At 42.1% G+C, this 19,013-nt stretch overlaps 1 protein-coding gene across 4 annotated transcripts in view; it reads right to left on the bottom strand.

Moving 5' to 3' along the window:
- Positions 1-135: 135 nt before the first annotated feature.
- Positions 136-19,013, bottom strand: part of ctbp2a (C-terminal binding protein 2a) — a 54,291-nt gene continuing 35,413 nt past the window's right edge. For 3 of the 4 annotated variants that reach the window (XM_026356466.1, XM_026356467.1, XM_026356465.1), the window contains 8 exons: positions 9,056-9,210; positions 6,732-6,876; positions 5,753-5,959; positions 4,996-5,210; positions 3,659-3,789; positions 3,433-3,560; positions 3,230-3,353; positions 136-1,902 (listed from right to left, as the gene is read on the bottom strand). In XM_026356466.1, coding sequence (XP_026212251.1) covers positions 1,734-1,902; positions 3,230-3,353; positions 3,433-3,560; positions 3,659-3,789; positions 4,996-5,210; positions 5,753-5,959; positions 6,732-6,876; positions 9,056-9,210 — 1,274 coding nt within the window. In that variant the 3' untranslated portion in view covers positions 136-1,733. Of the gene's footprint in view, positions 1,903-3,229; positions 3,354-3,432; positions 3,561-3,658; positions 3,790-4,995; positions 5,211-5,752; positions 5,960-6,731; positions 6,877-9,055; positions 9,211-16,776; positions 17,458-19,013 lie in introns of those variants that run through there. The other variant, XM_026356469.1, reaches the window with a different exon arrangement.

The raw sequence follows: 19,013 nt of genomic DNA, 5'->3' as shown, positions 1-19,013 counted from the left end.
CTTCCGGTGTATGTAACACTAAAAAAACACATGACTATTATAATTATGGGCTAAAAAAACTTTGAATATTATTAGGAATTATTTGTAAAAGTAAGTGAAAACAAAATCCCACAAACAGAGCCAATCACGAACCAGAACAGTAAGTTTTATTTATTGTTTCCAGCTGCACTGTATGCTATATTGTTCACCTTGTACAAGAAACAAATACAAACACTCACACTAAAAACCAAACAATCTGCTAGCAGCCGTCTCTTGCTAACGTCACGGGGCTGAAGGGATGGATGTGGCTGCTGTTGTTTCAGAGAGGGCGTGATGCCTCCAAGAGCCACAGCTGGCTTTTATTAGAGGAAACAAAAAATAAAATAAAATAAAATAAAAAAATAAAAAAAACAAGAAAGAAGGAAATATGAGGAGAAGAGAGGGGTGAGGTGTGGGACTGATCACATGAGACTATGATTATAAGAACATACGGCAATACAAAGGCATAAAATTCAATACAAATCTAACAGGACTGAAAACCTTGAACATCAAAAACATACATTTGATATATATAAAAAAAATACCACAATGGAGAAAGAAGTGGAGACATGAAAAGCAATAATCCAGACTTGTTTTTTTGTTTTTTTCCCTTTCCTGTTCAGATTTGGATAGATTTTAAGTTAATCTTTTTACTTTCCTGAGTCAGTAAGAAATTTACTTTTTTTCCTACTTTGCTAGCTGGTGCTGCAATTTATTATAGGTCCTTAAGATGCAAACATACCATGTTTGGGACACTGTTTGGGACAATAACCAAATATTGTAGATACCTCAGTTCAGCAGACTTACAGCAATATTTTACTGAGCTGACACACTCATACTTTACCTAACCATGAATGGTCATTTCTGAAATTTTCTTAACTTTTTTATATTTTTGGTTTAAAGAGTCACTTTTACCTTATAAGACAAAATTTTTCTTCCTGAAGCTGGAAACTGCATTTAACTGCCTCACATCTCATCTCTACATTCAGGAACCATCAGCTACAACGAAAAAAGAAAAAGAAAAAGAGCAAAGACAGTGTCCAGATTTGATTGAGGCCAGATCTGCGAAGGTGTAACTGTAAGTGCATTCATTTTCACACACCAAAGAACAGAAATACAGATATTCACTTGCAACAGAAACACAGATTATAGAATAAACAGAAGAAAAAGAAAACACACACACACACACACACACACACACAAGACATGTTTTCGTTGAAATGGTTGAAATTGTGGGAAAAGGACAGGAAGAGAAGGCTTGAAGAATCCGTGGTCCTTTCAAGCTCTTCCTTTAAACCAGGCAAGGTGAGTCCGCTTTTCCATCCTGCACGTGGGAGTGTCAGCGTGTCCCAGAAGTCAAGTGGAATTCTCCTAAGATATACTCAAAAATAAAGATAAAAACAAGTATCGCTGAAATCAATGAAGAACAAAAAACAGAAATGGAGGGAGAAGAGGTTGCAGATCTTCGGTGCATGAGTTTCGACAGTCAGTCCCATCTCAGTGTGGCAGCACGTGTGTGTTTTAACATCCACTGTCCTCACCTGGGCTTAGTGGTTCCATACAAAAAGTAAAAGTGTGAAACGTTGCCCGGCAGGCAGTCTGCTGGTACTTTCAGATGGCTGAAATCAAACGTAAAGTTGGATGGTTCAGTTGGTCGGTTGCTGGGTTTTAGTTTACAACGGTTTTTAGCCCTCTGCTTGTTTATAGCAGCAGTCCTACGGCTCAGTCATGTGCTCTCTCATGGGGTCGCCATGTTTGGAGGGTTGATTAGGAGAGGTGGCCTGTGACGGATGGGTACCAGGGGGCAGGGTGTGGGCGATGGGCACTCCCCCAGGCACCAACCCCTCCATAGGTCCAGGAACACCCACCAAAGCAGGAGGGAATCTGAAGATGGAGAGGAGGTGATCAACATGGTAACTGACAGACTCATTTTTTTATTGTATAAAATAACAAATCAAGAGACAGTCTGCTGCTGCTCAGTGGCGATAGCTACAGTATAGTGTACACTACTGTGTGACAATCAAAATTAGAGTAGAAGAAATACAGAAGCAACACATTTAATCTGAACATTGAGCAATTCAGATTACATTTCTTGAGATATAAACTTTTCATGTACAAATAAACTCATTAAGCATCATGTAAGCAGAAATGGCAAGGCAAGGAGAGCAGCATGGAGGCAATAAATGGGAAGGGGTGTAGAGGAGGATTTTAAACAATCATTCACCTAGATAAAAAAATATTATCTCTCACCTCCCCCTCTGGCATTTAACGGTTCAGATAGCATCCATAGTGGATGTCAGTGTATTTTTTTTATGTTTCATGGTATTGAGAAATAATTGCTGAAGCTGAAAGGAAAGCTCTTACTGCAAATACAACATCTGATAATATCACAGGCTCATTAGTAACAAGGGTTTAGGATTCAGTGTCTTCCAGGGATGAATACACCAATCCTGGGCTTCGTGGACAACTTCCCTACCAACTGATCACAACCATCATAAGTTTAGGTTTTTACTTCATAAGCTATGATGTGAGGCTCTCATCCCATTTTTCACTATCCCTAAAAATATAGATCCTTATGCTCACTACAGTTTTTTGCTTATAATGCAGATGAAGGCATATTCTGTAGTTTCTGTAGTTTGTGTCTCAGGGTGGGAGTGGTGGTGGAGGGGGTACTGGGGAAAAATTGATGAGATGCTGGGTAGTGTGGGAGGAGTTACAGGACACATGAGTGAGAAGAAGAAAAAGGCTACAGATTTCAATGGGAACTGTTTTTTTATTATTATTCGTTTGCCTTGGCCGTGAACCAACAGTGGTAACATTCATTTACCTGGTTGAGAATTAGGTATATAATTTGTCCTGCATTCCCCCCGTTGCTATGGCCTGTACCATGGTTTGGTTCACTCGGCTGTGTGAGAGAAGCAGTTCAGTCTGGTTGAAACAATATAGAGACTGAGAAACCAAGTGCCTAAATGTAACAAGGGATAAATTCACTTGGACCACGATCTATGTGTACATATGCCACAAAAAGTGGACCCAGTCTAATGTTGAGATTGAGGTTATCAAAACCAGCACTGTGAAAAACATACATATAAAGATCTTATCTATCCCACCCCCATGTGAAAAACCTCAGTTATTGTAGGTGTTGAGATGACACAGGTGAACTCTGAGCAACATGAGTAGCCTTCTGCGTTCACATAAATCCACCTCCTACCTGTAGGCGGCACCATTGATCTCAGGGTGAACTTGAGGCTGCTGCTGCTCCATCACTCCCCAGGGTGCCGTAGTGACAAAGAACTCTTTGTTGACGCAGTTTCGGAGGCTGTCAGGAATGCGGCCTGTGTTGGGGTAAAATTGAACATCGGTGAGCTGAGAATAAATGTGTGGGAATGTGTGTATTCAAAGGCGTCTCCGTACCAGTAATGGCTCGGCGTATTTCTGTGGCCGCGGCCTCTCTCATTTCCAGTGATGCCTGCTCGCTGTACCAGGCGGTGTGCGGAGTGCAGATCAAATTGGGAGCGTCTTTCAGAGGACCCTGGGAAAAACTACACAACAGCAAATAAGGGAAGAAAAAGAGGAACTGACAGTTAAACAGTGAAGTGAATCAAGGAATAAATTGTGGTGACACTGTGATCGAACACACCCGAAAGGCTCCGACTCATGGACGTCCAAAGCAGCTCCCCGTATCCTGCCCTCTTTCAGGGCCTGAGCCAAAGCCTTCTCATCCACTAGACCTCCCCGTGCCGAGTTGACGAGAAAAGCACCTTGACGCATCTGCACAAAAGCACACGCACACACAGCAGGACAGCATACATTTAAACTCTCTCAATAATAATAATTCCAGCATTCAACATGGTGTTCGTTGGTGCTGTCATTGCATCAATGCTGCGTGGGAAGATTAAAAAAAAGGGGGGGGGCAGAAAGAACCAAATACTTTTCAAATAAAGAATGACAACAGAATAAAAGGCTTTTGAAAGGAGGGGGACATTTAAATGACACTAATCCCTTTATCTTCACAGAAGCTCTTATTCAAGGTATATACCAAACTAGCATGTAAGTGATGATGCAGATGAACATTCATAGACTGAAGCTAATAATTAGTGAAAACATATTCAGTTTTTAAGCAGCTGTCAACTGCACCAGGTGTGCATTGTTCGAATAGTTACAAAAACACTGTAGTTAACAGAAGCTGCAGTGTCAGTTTGTGTCCTCCAGGTGGCAGCAGTGATCTGGGATAAACTCAGATTGTGTGCATTTAGATCAATCTAAATAATAAATCTTTTCCCAGAGAGACATTATGAGGAATAAGCTACCTTAAACCATGTTTAGCTTAGCAGCTGATTCACCGAGGCTGGTTAACTTGCATGCCTGGCTTGGCTGCCCACTTAACTGGCAACGGTGACTTGGCTGGTCAGCAGCATTCCTTGGCTCGTTACTGACTGTTGGCAACTCACAATAGGTGTAGTGTGCTGTTCAGAATGTCCACAAACATACCATGGACTTAAAATACAGAATGTCGAATTACACTGCTGGGAAAATACATATTTACAAAGGGGGAAGCTACATTCATTTTCTAAATACCTGTGTTTTCTAGCACATACTTGTTCTGAGCATCTCACCGCTCATTAAATGATTATATAAACAGCCTGTAATTGGAAATCGCCGACAAAGGAACGCTGGTAGACGAGCAATGCCAGCGGCCATCCAAATCAGCTGCCAGTCTGCTGGGTTAAAGCTGTTCTCCCAACCTCGGGGAATCATTAGCTTGGTGAGGAGACTGTGCAGTCTGCTTTGGAGGGTAATGAAAATGAGCTCCTGCCAGTTGACACACTTAAGCTGTAGGTTGTGACACATTCTTAGACCACGCCATGTGTTTAATGTGAGATGGGAAATCTGTATCCTTTAGTGTCCATCGCCTGATATCACCTCATGCATGAGAAAAATGTACAATTGAGTTCTTCCGCACTAAAGGCCTCCTACCTGTTTGATGGTGAAGTCGTTGATGAGGTGGTGGTTGTGTTCATTCAGGTTGCAGTGCAGGGAGACGCAGTCGCTCTGGTAAAGTAGGTCCTGGAGCGTGTAGACTCGCTGAACGCCCAGCGAGCGCTCCAAGCCGTCCTGGAGGTAGGGGTCGTAGAAGATCACGTTGAAGCCAAACGCCTTGGCCCGCATCGCTACCGCTTGGCCTGTGCGACCTGAAGGAGGTGTAGGATAGAAAATAGATTAAATGTTTGACAGAAAAATGAATCACAACAATTCAGATTATTGAGCTCGTTAGCATGAACATTTAGCTCAACACATCCCATTTTAACCTCATAGAGCAACTAGCATGGTCATATGCTTTTATACATTTTTTATACTAAATTTAATAATTATAATCGTGTACAGTAAGCGGATCATTTGCTTGATGAACTGCTTTGAAAAAGTGAAAATACATTTCACCTCATGGTGTGAAAATGGGCAGGTATAATTTTAATGATCTAAATGTCTCAGTAACGTCCTACTGACTACATACAGTGTTTAATATCAACCAAAACTAGCAATCCACTGCTTAAGGATGACTCCCCACTTTCCCTTGAGTAAAACAATAAACATGTCAAGTTCACACATTCTGAACTTCTGCCTCCAGCCCAAACACCCACGTGTTGCTACAGTATACTTGCATTAACTCTCTACACTCTGAATACCAATGACTAGATGGCATCGTGGCAGTGAGGCCACACTAAAAGGTGCTCACCAAATCCGATGAGGCCAAGCGTCTCTCCTCGGATCCTGGCTGCCCCTGATGCCACCTCACGGATCTGCTCCACGCTCTGGACTCGCGTGCCCTCCCTGAGAGCCTGATACAACCAGGTGTTTCGTCGGTACAGGTTGAGGATGTGACAAAGTGTTGAGTCTGCTGTTTCTTCTACAGCCGCTGAGGGAATATTACACACTGCAATGCCTGGGAAAGGTAAGACGGGAGAGAATCTCAGAAGAAGACACTGAAACAGATGCTAAATGACTAGTAAAAACGAACCGCTTCACAGATTTAATAGTTATAATAGTTGGTTATAATCGCTGGGGCTGTTTTCATTCATCTAATTTATCTGTAGTTTTTTATTTTGCAAAATAATTAGCATGAAACTTATTTTCTTAATGACCTACAAAATAAAAATGCACTGCATATAAAATTGAATTGTGTAGTAGAAGAGCATGATTATAACTGCTAATTATGCAAACCAAAAGAACATTTCTCCAAAAATCCATGTCAGTGTAGTGAAATGCATTAACACAAACAACAATAATTAGGATATCACACAAAATCTTGCTCTCATACCAAACATATGCTGCAGGAACCAAATGGGAATCCGACAGTGTGGTTCATATCTGTTGGAGCATCTGCTCTGCATATGCAATCAGTTTCATTACATATTCTGTTTACATTATGTAATAATTCATGTTACATATGTTGTTTATGTTAAATCAATACAGCCATCAGAGTTTGGTTTGGCTCACATCCAAAGGTGCACTATCCTCATCCATAATGCATCATTTGTTGTTTCTGTTTGGTTATTTCTTAAGTTTTCTCACATGTTAGTGAAAGATTGAAGCATATGGGCAGCTGTGACCTTCCTCATTCATTATTCTCATCAGATCACTGCTGTCTGCTTTTGAACAACATCACTCTTTATATCCATCTTCCTATTTTCCCCGCCTCTGTCCCTCAGTCTCACCGAGCTCGCCGGCAGCCTTGATGTCTATGTTGTCATAGCCGCTGCCGATGCGGATGATGATGCGCAGTGCCTTGAACTTCTCCAGGTCCTCTCTGGTCAGGGTGATGGTGTGGTACATCATGGCTCCTACTGCCTCGTTCAGCACCTGGGGGACATTTGGGAAGAGGAGGCATCATCGTCAGTGTCTTATTAAATCAGTGTTTTCTCAACAGTCATTAGCTGTGGGCAAGATGGAATAAAACAGACAATTTTCATCCTCATCATATTATGATCACAGTGTCGTTATTGCTCTTAATCACTATCGACCCGACACTGATATTCAGATGGAGATTTCATAACTGAATGTATGAGAAACGTATTGTGGTGAAAATGAAAGAGTGCTTTCACCTCATCCCATTTTCCTGGACCTGGAAGTTTATGCCCACTAGTCTTCATCTAAATGCAAATGGACTGTTCATGTGTGCTCTAAAAGATGAGTAGTTGTCTATGTCTTTATAATGAGTGCTTGCCAAAGCTGGTTTTTGTCACAATCCATTAATTCAGCCTGTATGAAAACAAGGTTGGAGTAGATGCAGCAGGCAGGAGTGTAAAATAGACTGACAGCTGCTAAAAAAAAGTACCTGCTGCAGTCACAGCTCATCGTAACAGGTTTAAATTCACAAGCCGCTAACTGAATCAAGCTAACCAAACCAGATTATAATAGTCACGAATTTCCATGCAACACTTTCTTTTTTTTATTGGCAACAGGAAAACAAGCTGCAAGCGACTTTACTTAAAGTGGAAAACATTTGCAAATGGGTTTTGTATAGTGTTAATGGAGGTGACATGCCACATTGCATACACCTTCACATTACTTTGTGCAGGGCTGTTACCTCCAGCAAGGCTTCGTGATTGCTGCAAAGTACAAAACACCAAACAGTGGCGACCTGCTAAAATCTACACCAGTGTAACAGCACATTGACTAAACTTTTAAAAAAAACAAAGAGATTAATTTGTGGTTTTTGAGAAACTATGCAGCAAAATCGTACTGTATACTGGTCTACATCAGTCCAAATCCAGAGCAATCATCAGAGATGTGGGGGGGCAACATTCCCAACACTCCTTTCTTTCTTTCAAAAGTTCCTCTTTGTCAAGGATACTTCTGTATCAGTAAATAGACCGTGAGGGCTTTCTAATAAATATCTTTTCACATGTTCTTGACATAATGATTGCAGGTCATCACTGGCTTCCAGTTGCACTTGCTAGAGCTCACATTCTACAGTTTACACCGATTAAGTGACAAATTCCTTAATCACAGCATCTGCTCATTCCCAGACAGTGCATGCAAGCAGCGTGCTTTTGTTTGCTTGCTTAGTGTGTGTGAGTTTGTTTGTACAGTGGTGTGTGAACAGTGCTTCGCTACAAAAACTTGCAGTGCAGATGTTGGCGAGTGTGTGTGTGTGTCTGTATGTGCGTAGAGTGCCCCATCTGTACCCTCTGCTGTGTAGTTATAGTTGTGGGCTTGCTGCCAACATTTACACTCCCAGATGGGTCCTCTGGACAGAGGTTGCTTGTGATTACGTGAGTGTGTTTATCAACTAGGGAACAAGGGAAGAATTTTAGCAACACGAAGAGAAAAGACCGGAAATCAATTTTTTGTTGTGCATTTCTTCTACTTTAGCCTCCAAATTCATTCATATGGTGAACTTGTCATAAAAGTAAAACTCATTACTTGTAAATGAAGGGGTTTTACAATTCAGTACAAGGAAGCATTTTCACTGGAATGTATATAATAAGGAATAAAACCCCACAGCTTAGATTTTAAAACTGCTCCGGTGTATAGCCAGTAAAATAAGAAATGTTTCACCCACTCTGGCTCAGAACAATTATACCACATTTCTATTACCAGCCTCCTCCTTCTTATTTAACAAAGCCGCACTTGAGCACCCAGTGGGATTAGAGTCAGTGATGAAACCATTATAGTTGAACTGGGAGAGTGTAACAAGCCAGTGGGCTGCAATATTATTAAAACATTACATAGGAGGAAAGGAATGGGATGATTCTTGTGTAATCAACTAAAGCCACATTATTGGAAATAGTTCAAACTATGTCGGGATCCCAGTGTGTGCCTGATTAGAGTTTCTCCAGGTACTGCTTCTACATAGTACTACTACTAATCCTACTACTATAGTAATAATTTATTTAATTCCACTGAGTATATTCAGCACTTTATACAGCACTGTGTGATGTTACAATGTGCCATGTAAATAATAATAATTATTATTAGAATCTAGAGGAGATGCCAATATTTCACTTCTCTCTCCTCTGAAAAGTTATTTTAGTACCTTTTCATGTATCTCCTGTGTGGACTGGGCATCACAGAAAGCCACAGTGGCCAGATCTTTGAGGATGGGCATCTCCACAGTGCAGTCGCGCCCATCCAGCAGCGCCACCAGAGGGCGCGGGTGCATAGGCCCATTCATAATCTGGGGCCGGATACCTGCAGTGAGACAGAGGGAGAAGAGACAGAGTTAATTATTTATGTTGGGCACATACAGACAAGCGTGCTGCAGAAGAAGCAGTAAAATGTGGGAAAGGCACCCAGCAGCAGGAAGTGTTTCTGCTTGGACTGAATGTTTTACCTGTGCGACAAGACAAATCAGTGGCGCGTGCACACACACACACACACACACACACACACACACACACACACACACAGCTACACACACCTGAGCAGGCTCAATACTCTTAAACTGGACTAAGCCACTCTCTGCTTTAGACCATCATCATCTCTCTTACCTGGCAACACATACACGCTGGTGATATGACTACCCCCCACAACACACACACTGTTACCAGGCAACAGGTCCTTTCACCCCATGAGGTCATCACCTCTATTATCCTATCACCATACAGAAACCAGCAGGCCTTCAGCGTGTGCTCATGTGTACAGTTTACCTCCTGCACACACTTAGAAACAGCCTTGTTCAGACGCTGTATTAAATCAGCAGGCTTTCCGTGAGTTAATTCAAACTTGAGGTTGTCTCCAGATTTGTCCTCTTTAAGTGGCTTTCTGCTTTGACACAGTGGCAGTTCGGGGACAAAAATGGCAACAGCTGTCAGAAACTATAAATGCGATGGTATTGATGGACTCTAAGAGTCTTACTTGACTGTCAATTAATGCCAGAGTCTGCCAATTAACCTACTCTCCCTGAAACACATGTGATGTATTCATTAGGTGATAACAAAATAGTGAAACGCCGATATACAAATATGATGGTTTGGACCCAAATTCCACTAAAAAGAGGGAAAAAGAGGGAAAAGACAAGGGAGAAAGAGGTGGGGGGCATCCACACACCACCACTCTGGCTCCCTGCTGCCTGTTGTCATGGTGATTAGAGGATTTGGGCAGGATTATGAAATATTTTATTTAGTGGCATCTGCGCTGGAGAGGACGTCCAAGCCTTCTCGTTCTGTGCCTGTCGTTTTAACTCCTCTAGTTTTTGGGAAGCGAGGACAGCTTGTGACCTGCACACCTACAACATACTAACATAAACACATCAGATACGGATCATGTAAAAACGAGAGGCGCATGTAGATGTAGCAGAGCTTGTGTGTCCATTCTACACCGCTACACTTGTTTCCTGTTGCTGCACAGCTAATCAGCTAATCGAAAAGGTCACATTGATTATTAAACCACATCTTAAGATGCTTCGCACTGAAATGTTTCTCCCTTGTCTGCCACTTAAAAGGCCTTTAAAGCGTTACAACAAATCAGATGGGATGGGAACAGAAAGCAGTTGCGCCATGTGATTCTATCAAGCCACCAAATAAGATGAACAACATTTAGATATTTAGGCAGCAAACTGAGTTCACTACTCGGTCTTGAAGATGAAGAACTGGGATAGGATCGAACTGAGAGAAAGAGAGGACAAGATGACAGTCAGATGATGAGGAGTGTGTTTGTGTCTTCACTGCGTTGCATATTCAGCATCAATCACTTTAAAAATGTGGATGAGCTTTTATAGGGGCACTCTAGCACTTCTCATCTTTTTAGAGAAAGCCTGAGTTACAAACTGGAGGTGGAGGGTTTGAATGAAAGGGGCATTCAGGACATAAGGAGAGATAAAAAAAAAAAAAACCATAAAACTGCATTATGGGGAATGGATTCTCAAGTGGGGTTTTTTTTTTTTTAGCTTGACCCTCACTTAGGACTAAAAGTCAGGATCCCTCCTCATCTTCTGCTTCAGTTTCAAGCAAGAAGGTGGCCGATGTTATTTCTATTGTTGTCTTGCTTTTATGTCTTACATTAGTCTCTGCACTAATTCTAAGGGTTTTCTAACTTCTGTATTAGCCACTTTCTAACTGTATTATATAAAATGCTTCAGGAATGAATAGACTGTTTTAATTAGGAGCATAAATAGACTATAAATATGAGAAAAGGGGCATATGAATAAAAAGGTTAACAGGAATAATGTAGAAGAGACGACCTCTGACTCTGTGTTCCTTTTTCAGAGTATAAGCTGAGAGTCTGTATTATTCTCACTGGAGGGATTCTGTGTGTGTGTGTGTGTGTGTGTGTGTGTGTGTGTGTGTGCGTGTGTTCGTGATTCTGCTCTGGGGAGGAGGAGGACTGCTCGCCAAACACACCTGTGGCTCCACAGCTCTCGCTGCGGCTCCTCATCACACTCCTGCAGAGTTCATTATCACGTCTCAGACTGACTGAGGAGGAAAAAATAAAAAAAAACCCAACAACTCCTTCTATCATCTGAGGGTCACACACAAGGAAAGACACTGCTACTCCAACAGACACAGCGCCGCGCTCGCACGTAAAAAACACACACAGACTCTGAGATGAAAGAAAAGAAAAACAGCAAACACAGAACGCACTTGCTTACACTGAATACACACAAAAACAAGAAGCATCTGGTGGAAGAAGCAGCGTCACTTGTATGAAGTAGGTCAGAACGCTGTTGATTAATTATTTCCTGGTGGCTAATTGCCTTCTCCAGTCTAATAAGACAGCACGTGGCAGCGCATTAACACATGATAATTAACACCTAACAAAGCTGTAAATGAGGATCTCAATGACTTGGATACCTGGTCAGTGATCTGAAGGAACTTACTGGTTTTGGATAGAAGGAACTGAAGCTTCCTTTGGTGACTTAGTCAAGTACAAACCTTTAACTTGTGCATTCTACAAGTTTAGACCTTTCTGCTGGGACAATCACGTGGTGCATTAAAAAAGAAATAAACACGGTCTGCTGGTAAGGTGTCGCTGACTGTTAACCCCATAATAGTCTTTAGTCATTTGTATCAGAGTTAATGAGTTTGAGGGTTTAGTCTCTAGTCTCACCCTGTCAGAAGTTCACTAATGCAGGTTTTTAAATCAATCACAATCATCAATGACAGACTTTAACTGTACAAACAGTGTCAGGAGGGAAAGGCTTTTTAAAAATGGGGCTGAACTCGTGACATGTGGACATTAACTCAATAACTGCAATAAATGAAAATAAAAACATAATTAATACAAAAACATGTGCAGGATGTATTTTTAATACTTTCACGATGCACATCTGACCACAACCAAACATAGTTGGAGTAACAGCTAATGATTCTTTTCAGCATCAATTCATCTGCTGATTATTTGACCGGTAGCCCATAATCCAAATGTTGTTAAAAAAAACTTTATTAAATGTATTAAAGAATACTATGCTGTCGATTAATTAATTGACTAATTGTTGGAGCTCTAAAAGCTAGTTAAAGATGAGCAGTATCACTTATAAAAGGAAGCGCCTACGCGGAAAATAGTGTCTTAGTTTAAATGTGAGAAAGTGTGCTCAGTTGTAGATTATTCTGATTTAAAAAAAAAAAAATTTTTCCACCACTGGCAGTAAAATAACAATATTCCATTTATTTGGTAACAACAGGCTTCAGTAAACTGTTGATTACCATACAGATATTATTGGTACTGGATTCTACAGAGACTCAGAATTAGCCCGCAGCTGCAAAATAACTGTAACAACAGTTATTTCTTAATCTTAAGTAGTAAGAAAATTGGCAACGGTTGCGTTCATGTGTGTTCATTGTAGATTATTAACATGTGAAAATCAAGCACATGTTTACCTCTAATGACAGCATGAAAACAGTTTGGTTTATGTTGACATGATGAATGGGTTATTTCGTAATCGTGACAAAACAGAGCTTGATATATAGAGATTGTGAAATAATTATACCATAATTACAAGAAAACAAACCACTACAACCTACGCCCTCATTTGAATTCAGTCGGCAAGTTATGTGGGGGCTCAAAAAGGACAGCATGCAGTAAAAGTCTTTTCCCAACATTTGTTATGGCACCTACTGCTCAGACACACAATCCATGGGCCAAAATTAAATAATCCCATCTGGCTCTTTATCTTTACTTCACTTAACTCATGTCTTGCCACTTTCTCTCTCCCCTCTCTCTCCACCCCTTCGCTCCTTCCCTCCCTGTTGGGTCGGCACCAGCCTTGGGAGGAAACAAAAGCAAAAGCCAGAACTCTCCCTGTTCCGAGTCCCACCCAACACCAGACTCACGTTTAACTAGGACATTAATGCACCACGGAGCCGTTTTTCAAGTGCCTATTTGCTGGTACGTAAATCGCTGCGTGCAGTAAAAACAACAAAACTAAAGACGGTTTACTCTGGGGTTGGATATTTTGGCTTGTCGTCTTAAATAAAAATACTAATTGCTTGTGCCAATTTCCTGTTATTGTGCCGAAAGTGTTTATCATAGTGCAACAGCAAGCGTTGTCTGTAGGCCAACGACTAATAAAGCAACAAAACCAACAGCGTGTTTGACAGCAGATAGTGTCGGCCAGTGGAGGTCACGCTGTTAGATTCCTCAGGGAAAACTAAGGTTGATATCATCCTTTAGCCAACGCTGATCGCAAACTGGATGATTCTCCAGGAAGTATGAAAACGTCTGGCAGAGCTGGCAACAGCGTGCTGTCAACCACAAATGGATTACAGATGTTGCTAACTAAAAAGTCTTTCTGGATTGTGACAAGCAGGAATAGAAGTCAGCTTTTCAAACGTCAGAGGAAAAAGCAGAACTCATATCGTAGAAATATGTCTCCCCTTAGTGAATACTCTGTGGTGTCTAATTCTCTCATTTGAAAAGGACTGATCCTGGAAAAGTAGCTCAGAAAACTCTGCTGCCAGATGCTGTGAGTCAGAGTTTTCAGAGGGAGAAGGATCATTTCCTAAATAGAGCGCAAACAATCAATGAAAGAAAATAAACCCCCACTCAAACCTGTATTTCTCTCCCTGGTGTCTTTAAATTGGTATTTAATAACACTGGGCTACATCAGTTAGGTTACTTGTTAAGCTCTGTTTCTGACAGATCGTGTGCTCTGGTTTTGTGGTTTCATGGATCTCCAACGTGCCTCGGTCGGTTTACAAAGAGAATTCCACTTGGAAGTTAATGCACTCCCCTTAGATTTAGTTGTGGCTTGTTCCTGAGGTAGTCACACACTTTGAAAAGGTAAATGGTCCACTTTGGGACTGCAGAGTCGTATTAGTTTACCTGCACAGGAGTGATTTCCTGCACAATTACACTGTGTCCTCTGCCATCTCAAATCTCTTTTAATAAACTCCTGAGACAGTTCACCTACACAAGTATCATACATCATACATTTACAACAGATAAATAAAAGGTGACTTATTCTAGCAATGCATTTTCAATCTCACCTTGCCCCTTCTCAACCTAGTTCTCATCTATTTTTCCCCCCTGTGAGTGTGAAAGGTGATGAAATGCTCCTGAATCGCTCAAACGGGGTGTGAAACATGCCATGAACGTCCCCACACCGGTCCCCGCATCAGTGGAACAATAAAATTGCAAAAACAAAAGGAAGTGAGAAAGATTTTCCATGGCATGATGATGTCAGGGCCACAGCGTCGGTCGCAGAGTTCATACTGAGCTTTCAGAGAAAACTACTCCGCAGTTGATGCAGAGCCAAAATGGGCTCAGTGGGCTCAGGACCAACAGCTGGTTCTGGTTACCTAGCAACTCCCTAGCTGGGGGCCTCACTGATGGGACAGTCCCAGAAAAAAGACGAGCGGGGGGGGGGAGCAAGCCTACAACCCAGCAGGCTTTCTTTGTGGCAAGTGCAGCAGTGAGAAAGCAAAAGCTTAATTTCACAATATCAAAACTTGCCCCCAAATGGCCGCACGCCACAGGCCACCCAACCTGGCAACCCAAACATGGAGCGTGAGGTTTGAAGAGCTGCGTCCCAGCATAAGTGGTACAATTAGTGTTTCTCTGCAGCATTTTCCAGGGAGACATCAGGAGCATGCTCGCTGTGAGCCAACATGGCTCAGTGCTGCTCACACACACACACCGACACACAAAGTTTGGCTGCACTTAGCTTCACACACACCCACAGACGATAACCATTAATGATCAGTGATTATCAGCAATGTCAGATTTTGTTAAATAACATGTGCAGGGGCATTCACAGCTCTCAGCACCCGTGCTCCGTACCACTCTACGTCTGTTTTAAAAGCTTTTGCGTATGTCCACCTGCACGTTACTTACAATAAAAAACAGCAATGTTACGCTTTTACAACAGTGCAAACAACAATCTGGCGCCTGTATTCTTGGGAGCGTCTACTTTCTTCAGCATGTTTACAATCCCCTGGCATGCGTAGAAAAGAGGGGAGGTGTAATCTTTTTTTGTATTTTCTTTGGCAAACCTGGCTCCTCCAGGCCCATGCCGGACCCTATCAGCGCCTGGCTACACCGCCACCACCCCAGCCTGTCTCTTCTTCCACTATGTGGACACACAAAGACCTTGTTTGTCCTCCCCTCTGCTTGCCCTCCTCCAAACTTATCACCACCCAAATGCCCAGCCAAGAGGGGGGTGAAGGAGGGACGAGATAAAAGGAATGACAGAAGAAGGGAGTGGAGAAAGACAGGAAAGGATGACGGTGGAAAACATACGCTGACATCAAGGTGTCACAGTTGAGGTCAGTGGTAAACACAACATCACGATATCATGTTTAAATGTCGCTTCTCGTGCTTCACTAGCAAACCCCCCCCCAAAAAAGAGCCAGAGTCCTGAGACAAAAGCAGCTGTCAGTGAAAGATGAACAGCGAACAGAGCACTCCAGCTTTACTGCACATAAGCAAGTGTGTGGTGAGAAACATGACCACACACACACACCATGGACACAAATAAATTAGCAACAAACAAATCTAACACATCACAGAGGTGAATGGTTGGGTTTCAGCTGGGTTTTTTATAATAATAATAATTATTATTATTATTATTATTCTGCCTTGTCCACCTAGCTGCTGCCTGATGACACAACGCTGATCAGAGTTAACTGGAAATGTGGTATTTTTGCTACATTAACACTTCTGCTTCTGGTAATCCGAGGCAACTTGGATCGTATGGTTATTTCTATAAACTGTATTTTATGCTTCAAATTATATTTTTATTCAATATTCACACTGATAAATAACAATAAATATATTTTTTTACATTCTAAGCATCAACATGTGTACTGATAAATACACAAATTAAAAAAAGACCCCAAATACATGTTTTAATCCACAGTACATGCCTAAATAGACTGCGCACACACACACACACACACACACACACACACCATTAACACTCTCACACAAAGCCACTCGTTCGCCCATTCTACTGTGACTTTTTAGCCTCCATAACCACTGATCTAATCGCCCCCTCCCCTCACTGCTCCATGGTTTCAAAACCAAGGAAACACTGACACACTCAGATGGGTGCTTGCCCTCATGTGTGCACACGCACACGCACAATTTTCATGACACACTTCATTGCAAAAACATAAGAGGCTCATTAGCCTTGAAGCATAACACAACTCCCCCCCCCACCCTCCCACCACCCTCTCACTTCTCACCATCACACATGAGCATAAAACCCCAGCATTTTTTTATTATCATTATTATTATTATTACCCTTCATGAGTACATGCACACGCACGCACACGCACACACACATGTGCACAAGACACCGTGAAACATGCTCCTTGCCTGGAAAATGCTGTCGCCACATCCTTCAGATCAGGAGCTGCACATGGCAGAAGAAATGAAGTGAAGAGGGATAAAAAAAAAAAAAGAAGAGGAGAAAGAAAAAGTGGGCGTTGGGGGATTCTCACACTGAATACCCCGGGGGTATCCTCTCCTCTCCTCTCCTCTCCTCTCTACCTCCTCCTCCAGCCTCCCTCTCTCCTTCCTTCCCTCCCTCCCTCTCTCCTGCTGCGCGTTTCCAAAATCAGTCCCTCTTCGTCACCTCACCTCCTGAAGCTCCATTCCTCTTTCTCAGACGGCCGGTACGGCTGAGGGGGCTGAGGGGGCTGACGGGTGCGCAATAAGTACAATTGTCACCCCCTACCCGGTGCAGTTCAAGCAGTTCCTGCAACTCCGTTTAATCTCCACAGAAGATGTCTTTTCGTCTTCCGCCAGCAATGTGCACTTTCTGTCTCCTCAGACCACTTGTATCGTTTCTCCTCAGCCTCCTCTCTCCCTCTTGCTCCGTCTCCCTCGTCGCCCCCTTCACGGCAGGTTTGGGCTTTTCATCCAGACGTCAGGCTCCCTCCGTCAGCCTTTTGTTGCGAGTCAGAGAAAGACAGAGAGAGAGAGAGAGAAGGAGAAGAAGGAGGAGAAGAAGGAGAAGGGGTGGGAGGAAGAGGAGGAAGAGGAGGAGGAGGGAGAGAAAAATGGCAAATACGACCAAAAAAAAAAAAAAAAAGGCTGGAAACAAGCTGGTGCCACAGCGATGGAGGAGAATATGAAAAGAAGAGAGGAGGTTAATAAAAGCGATGAAAGCGACGCAGGAAACAAAATCCTTGAAGAGCACCAGTCGCGGCGAGAGGCGCAGCGCTCCTGGCACATGTGCGTCTCCCTCTCCCGTTCTCGCCGACCTTCCCCTCCGCTCAACATATTTTCCTCCACCCCCCCCACCCGTCCCTGCCTGCCTTTCTGTTTTATTATTTGTGATCTGGCCTTCATGGTCCTTTAAGAGTGCCAGCCCACCCCCCCTGTTTTTTTTTGTTTTTTCCTCCGTGTTGCTCACAAACTCCGCTTCATGATCTCAGTCTGTGATTTCTTATTTCTCATGAGTGGATCGGTTCATCACTTGTTGTACATGCAAAGCCACATAATCAGATGATGACTGGGACATACTGCACAGGACAGGAGCGAATATACATTTAAAAACAGCACAAACACCCGTGAACACTGATTTGAATCCATAATAACGCTGTTGCAACATTGATTCCTAGATATAAAAATAACCATAGATGTCCACACACACACACACACACACACACACACACACACACACACCTGCTACTGAACTCTCTGGAGAGGTGTGTTTCTCTTTCAGTAAATCGTCCTGTGCGCTCTCAGACGCACACTAAGCATCGTCCCCAGTTTTTCTTTCTTCCCGGTGAACTTACAGCAACACTTAGGAAAATCCTTCCAGGAGTCAAACTGATCCTGAGATTTCAAAACAAAGCACGGGAGCAGCAGATTAGTGTGTTTACCACTACACCGGTCTCCACTGAGCCACTTTGTCTCTGACAAACGCCTGAAAAGGATTTTGATGATAAAGGTTAAGAGGTCTAAGTTGCTCCTAAGTAATCATAAGCAGCCACAGCATCTGGTTTGTAGAGGAAACAGGCATGTTTAAAATGTGTTAGAGCTGAAATGAGTTAGTCAATCAATAGTTTGCTGAATTGATGTAGCTTCTCAAAGACAGATTTGTTTCTTTTCATGGTTTTTCGTAATACTAAAGTGAAAATCTTTGGTTTTGGACTGTTGGTTCAACAAAAAAGCAATTTGGGCTAATGTTAAATTAGGCTTGAAAATGTCATCTAAGGAAATTCTGTCCATTTTTCACAAATTACTTATTCTACATAATCAAAATAAATTAATCAGCTAATTTAATTGAGTATTAATATCTTGTGTAATTTAAAAAGCAGAGTGCTGGAAGCGTCCAGCTTCTTGAAATTCACTTGTTATTTGGCTTATATCATTATAAATATTAATATATACACTGGAAGGAAAATAACCTACAATTCCCTAAATATCTAAGGTCAATGCTTAGTCCTATTTGAAATGATCTAAACAGGAGTAAAATAGTAGTTTAAGTATATTTCAGTAGTTACATATAATCTGAAGCATGGTATAAAAACTTAGATGAGATATTAGAAAAAGAACATTGATCAAAATTAGACTTAACACTTTCAAATACCTCCCAGTTATTG

This window comes from Anabas testudineus, chromosome 15 (assembly GCF_900324465.2).
Source record: "Anabas testudineus chromosome 15, fAnaTes1.2, whole genome shotgun sequence".
NCBI classification, from domain to species: Eukaryota; Metazoa; Chordata; class Actinopteri; order Anabantiformes; family Anabantidae; genus Anabas; species Anabas testudineus.
The sequence above is the reverse complement of the archived record's forward strand: the minus strand, read 5'-3'. Positions and strand labels throughout refer to the sequence as shown.